Below are 6,000 nucleotides of genomic sequence, written 5' to 3'. Positions count from 1 at the left end.
ACTGGTCGATGACGTGGTTGATGATATGGCATGCATACTGTGCATGATGACATCACACTTACATCAGGCTGATGTCATCATGGGACATGCTAGTGTGCATGATGATGTCACAATTACATCATGCTAATGTCATCCCTAGCATGTCTACTGTTCATAATGATGTCACTTTTGCGTCATGCTGACGTCATCCTTATCCGGGTCAGTCACATGGGTCGGGTCAACTTATCCGGGTGAAGAAGACGCGTGGGGCGCGTCTGCGCGCATGGGCAGACGCCTTGCCGGAGAGTGATGGAGAGTGCGGCCATGTCCGATGTCTGATTTTAACGCCGTTTTCACCAGTGGCTTCGTCTCGGCCTCCTCTACACAGTGGTATGGTCAAAACACAATTTTGACAACTTTCATTTTTGAGCAAAAATCAAACACCACTTTAAACCATCAGCTCTTATACCAATTGTTGGGAATTCGACCGGTGATGTACTGATAGTTGCTCATCGGAGGCTAAGCACACTGTGACACAATATTTTACGTGGTTCGGCAAATCGCCTACATCCACGGGAGAGGTTCATTTTATTAGATATAGAGATACATGGAGGAGGAGGATTACATCCACTCTAACTCAACTCTCAGCTCACTTTGGTGCTCTTGCAGCTGCTGCAATGGCAGCACTCTTCCTCTTTATTCTCATGTTTACTTCACTCTCTCAACCCTCTCAATTTTGCTCTCACATAATGCCTCTATTTATAGGCATTTCATGGCAACTCTTCTTGCTTTGTTGTCAACATTGGTGGCTGCCAAACTCCAGCTCATTCAACAATGGTGGCTGCCAATAGTCAATGGTTGGTGCCAACCATTTGCTGCACATGCAATGGCAACCAACCTAACACAGCAGCCCTGCTGCCATGTGTAGCAGTGTGTGAGAGCTGGGAGTTGAGTTTGAGTGAAGTGATCCTCCTCCTCCATGTATTTGTATTGTATCCTTTCTCTTATCTCTAATAATATGGAATTCCTCCATGGATGTAAGCGGTTTGCCGAACCATATTAAATATTATGTCTCAGTGCGCTTAGCCTCTAATGAATAACTATCAAAACACTACCGGTTTGCGCATAAGGGAGACGAAATCCCCAACACAGCTTGGAATCGTCAACGTTTAATTTCCATAACGCGGAACTAGCCTCACTCCTATATGTATATATTACCAAGTTTTTGTTCATCCAGCTAAATCCATCCAATTGTTACTAGCAATGGACTCTAAATTTGCCTTATCATGTCTTCTCTTCTCCTTCCTCGTGTCCCTGCATTCTGTCATGTGTCAAACGGGCGGTACTGTTAATGTGGGCGAATCCCTCACTGCCATGGGTCAGAATCCTCCATGGCTGTCTCCTTCCAATGATTTTGCATTTGGATTCCGCCAAATAAGCGAGAATGATGATTTCTTCTTGCTTGCCATATGGTATTATAAAATTCCTGACAGAACCGTAGTTTGGTATGCTAACGGAGGAAATCCTGCACCGAGAGGATCGAAGGTTGAGCTAACTGCAGACCGTGGGCTAGTGCTTAAAGATCCTCGAGACTCAGAGATATGGAGATCAGGTTTCAGTGTAGGCACTGTCGCCCATGGTGTAATGAATGATACAGGCAACTTTGTGCTTTTCAATGTAAGCTCTGGATCTCAAGCGGTATGGCAGAGCTTTAGCTATCCTACTGACACTTTGTTGCCTACTCAGACAATGGAGATAGAAGGGATGCTTTCTTCTAGGAAATCAGAAACCAACTTTTCTCAAGGAAGGTTCCAGTTCCGTTTGCAAAGAAATGGAAGTGCAGTCCTCAATCCAATAAACCTGCCCACCAAATACCAATATGATCCGTACTATACCACAGGTACTCAGGACGCTGAAAATCCATCAAATGCTGGTATCCAAGTGGTCTTTGATGAGTTAGGCTACTTGTATGTACGAAAAAGAAATGATGAAAGGTTCAATCTTACACCACATGAGATGGTTCCAGTAACGGGTTATTATCACAAAGCAACCCTCAATTTTGATGGAGTCTTCACAATATCTCGTCATCCAAAGAATTCCTTGAGTAATGAGACCTGGACAATCATTAAGACCATACCGAGAAACATTTGTTTTGACACCCCCGGAGTACATGGAAGTGGGATTTGCGGCTTCAACAATCTCTGCAAACTCAAGAGTGATCAAAGGCCAACATGTGAATGCCCACGTGGCTACTCATTAGTCGATCCAGATGATAAATATGGAAGCTGCAAACCTGATTTCATTCTAGGCTGTGAAGAAGATGGGCAGAGTCCTCAGGAAGATTTATACACTTTGGTGGACCTTCCACACACCGACTGGCTATCAACTAGTTATGAGATTTTTAAACCTTATAGTGTAGAAAACTGCAGAATGTCTTGCCTGCAGGATTGTTTCTGTGCTGTGGCTGTGTCAAATGGCAATGACTGTTGGAAGAAGATGTTACCTCTCGGCAGTGGGAAAGAAGATCGTGATGTTACAGGTACTGCTTTTCTTAAAGTAAGGAGAGCTAATTCCACATTGCAGAACCCTCTTTGTCCGCCTCCAAAAGCAGAGAAAAACCAGGACAGTTTGATCGTTATCGTGTCGGTGCTTTTAGGTGGCTCGGTGATTGTCGTCTTCGTATTGGTTGGCCTCTTATGTTCAGGTCCTTTCTTCTATCACAAGAAGCACAAAGAAAATCACCAACAAGAAAGTTCCATGGGAATGAATTTGCGGTGTTTAACCTACAAAGAGCTAGAGGATGCTACAAATGGATTCAATGAAGAGCTGGGAAGAGGATCTTTCGGAATTGTCTATAAAGGGGTAATAGAAACTGGTTCGACAGTCCCTATTTCCATTGCAGTCAAGAAGTTAGACAGATTAGTTAAAGACGGCGACGAGGAATTCAAAACTGAAGTCAAAGTGATAGGCCAAACACATCACAAGAATCTTGTTCGACTGCTAGGGTATTGTAATGAAGGACAGAACAGGTTGCTGGTTTATGAGTTCTTGAGCAATGGTACTTTGGCAAGCTTACTCTTTGGAGACTTGAAACCCAGCTGGTACCAGAGGACTCAAATCGCCATGGGGACTGGGAAAGGCCTCTTGTACTTGCATGAAGAATGCAGCACCCAAATCATCCACTGCGACATAAAGCCACAAAACATACTTCTTGATGGCTCCTACAATGCTCGAATTTCTGACTTTGGGTTGGCAAAGCTTTTGATGATCAATCAGACACATACAAAAACCAACATTAGAGGCACAAAAGGGTATGTTGCACCTGAATGGTTCAGTTCTAAACCAATCACTGTAAAGGTTGACGTGTACAGTTTTGGAGTCATGCTGCTCGAGATCATTTCTTGCCGAAGAAGTGTTGGTATTGAAACAGGCGAGAATGATAGAGAAATTCTGACAGACTGGGCTTATGATTGCTTTAGCAGAGGCACACTTGATGCTTTAGTTGATGATGATCCAGAGGCCACAAGTGATATGAAAAGACTAGAGAAATATGTGATGATTGCCCTTTGGTGCATCCAGGAAGACCCCTCTCTGAGGCCTACCATGAAAAAGGTTATGCTGATGCTGGAAGGAATTGTTCAAGTTGCCATCCCACCATGTCCATGTTCATTCAGTGGCATAATAAGCTGAAAACCAAGTTTTATTGTTCGAAAAAAATATATTCCATGGCAGGAGTTTTCTTCAGTAGTTAATCAATAATAATCGGACAACGTATTTGTAATTTCAATTTGTTGCCTTTTTGCATCAAAATTAGAATGTATGTGGTTTCAGTGTTTTAAAAGACTCTCAACAAGCTGTTGATAGATTCCAAGAAAATGCAAACAAGTTTTCCTAATATTTCAGTATAAGGAAAAATTAACTATATGTGGATTTCCAGCAAAGTAGAATCTTAAAAGTGGAGGCCGTAAACAGGATTGCAGCAAAGGAAAAGACCAAGTCCTTGAATTGCAGCAAAAAAAATACAAGTCTTTAAGGTACTAGCATTTGTTGAAGTAAATTTGTGGAGATGGAAAATATTCTGTCTCTTTTTGAGTTAATATTCTGTCTCTTTTTTTACGGGAGAGATGGAAATAATTGGGAAGAAAGAGACCAGATGAAAGATACGGAGTTGTGTTTGGTAATGATTATAAGATATGATAAATATTTATATATTTTTTTTATTTAGTTGACAAAGAACAAGACATAATAACATAACATGCATAAAAATCAATTTTAACATGTTTAAAATAATAAATAAATATTTTTATTTTCATTTTCATTTATAATAAATTTAATTTTTTTTAACTAATTTAAAATGATAATTTCTCGCTCATCAAAATCATGTTAATAAAGTATTTGTAATCATTGTAAAAAAGATAATTGATTGCTAAGAAGATAATATAATTAAATAATGATTTACTCAATAATAAAATAAATAATCAATTCAATTATATATTAAATAAAATATTTGCATCCACACTAATTTAAAATCTTTAAAAAGTTAAGATAATAATTTCATAATTTTGATTATCTTTCACTCTCCACATCTTCATCGTTAAATCCAATTCCATGAAGAGCACGACCAATGACCAATTTTCACTTCATTACATTATATATGTTTTAATTATTATATTCATTTTTAATAATGATATCCATTTAGTTTGTTAAAAAAAACTCAATCATTTGGTAAAAAAAAAAAATTCTTCTTATATCTCTTAATAAAAATCATTTTTCATTAATAATCTTATTTAATTTATATAAAAATTAATTTATTTTTTTAATTGTTACAAACTATTAAAAAATTGTATAAAATAATTTATTGTTTATTTTAAACAAATATTTTTTTCATATTAATTTTGATGAAAAGAAAAAACCAAACTTTTAACTCATTTATATCCTTAAAAAATATTTGAAAATGAGTAAATTAAAGAAAATTAAATATATAGGCTCGGAACCAAGCCAACCACTACTAGGCTTGGATAAAAACCAAAACACCTAGGCTAGAATACAACCCAAGCACTTGAGTCTGAAAAAATTAACGGAATGATTCATTATTTCTCATAGTCTTCTCCAGCCTCTTGTCGATTTCTAGATCTTATTATCAGATTTTGGTCAATTCACACGCTATCTAAGAACACATTAATTCTTATCTTCATTTTTCATAAAAGAAGACATGAAAACACTTGACTCAATATTATAAGCATAAATTTAACATTAACCACTTTTAACAACTAATCAATATACATATTAAATTTAACGTATTATTTTGAGTAGAATATAACTCAATATATCTCAATGGTGAAATTATATTTTAGCTCATTCTCTTTACAAAAAAAAAAAAACAAGACTCATGAACTATACACTGTAAGTCTGTAACAGTCCGGCCCAACCTGCCATATATTGTATGCTTTAGGCCTCAACGCCCTCACGGTTTTGTTCCTGGTGACACGAGCTCACTTCTGAGCCTGATGCCCTAAACGTGTGTTGTAACCCAATTTTGGATCCACCAAGATTTTCTCGAATGTTATTTTATTTCTATTATTATTTATAAAAATCCAAAAAAATTAAGAAAAAAAGTTTAAAAATTCAAAAATATACTTTTCTCGAGTCAACCGCATCTTTCCATCAAAACCGAGTCCACCAGGTCAATACGGGTCAAACCATGTCGACCAGGGTAAAAAATGAGTTTCGGACCGTTTCGGGTCAAAACCGTCATTTTTTACCAAAACCGAGTCCACCGGGTCAATATGGGTCAAACCATGTCGACCAGGGTAAAAAATGAGTTTCGGGCCGTTTCGGGTCAAAACTGTCATTTTTGACCAAAACCGAGTCCACTGGGTCAATACGGGTCAAACCATGTCGACCAGAGTAAAAAATGAGTTTCGAGCTGTTTCGGGTTAAAAACCATCATTTTCGACCAAAACCCGGTTCACTGGGTTGATACCCATCAAAAGTTTTTTTTCCCGGTGTTTAAAATAATTT

At 37.8% G+C, this 6,000-nt stretch overlaps 1 protein-coding gene across 1 annotated transcript; it reads left to right on the top strand.

The window, feature by feature from the left end:
* Positions 1-1,242: 1,242 nt before the first annotated feature.
* On the top strand, positions 1,243-3,669 carry LOC133682770 (G-type lectin S-receptor-like serine/threonine-protein kinase RLK1). The gene has a single exon (XM_062106290.1). It carries the CDS (start codon positions 1,243-1,245, stop codon positions 3,667-3,669), a length of 2,427 nt encoding a protein of 808 aa, XP_061962274.1.
* The last annotated feature ends 2,331 nt before the right edge of the window (positions 3,670-6,000 follow it).

Source organism: Populus nigra, chromosome 1 (genome assembly GCF_951802175.1).
Source record: "Populus nigra chromosome 1, ddPopNigr1.1, whole genome shotgun sequence".
In the NCBI taxonomy this organism is placed as follows: Eukaryota; Viridiplantae; Streptophyta; class Magnoliopsida; order Malpighiales; family Salicaceae; genus Populus; species Populus nigra.
Note: the sequence above shows the minus strand (reverse complement) of the source record. Positions and strands in the feature narration are given on the sequence as shown.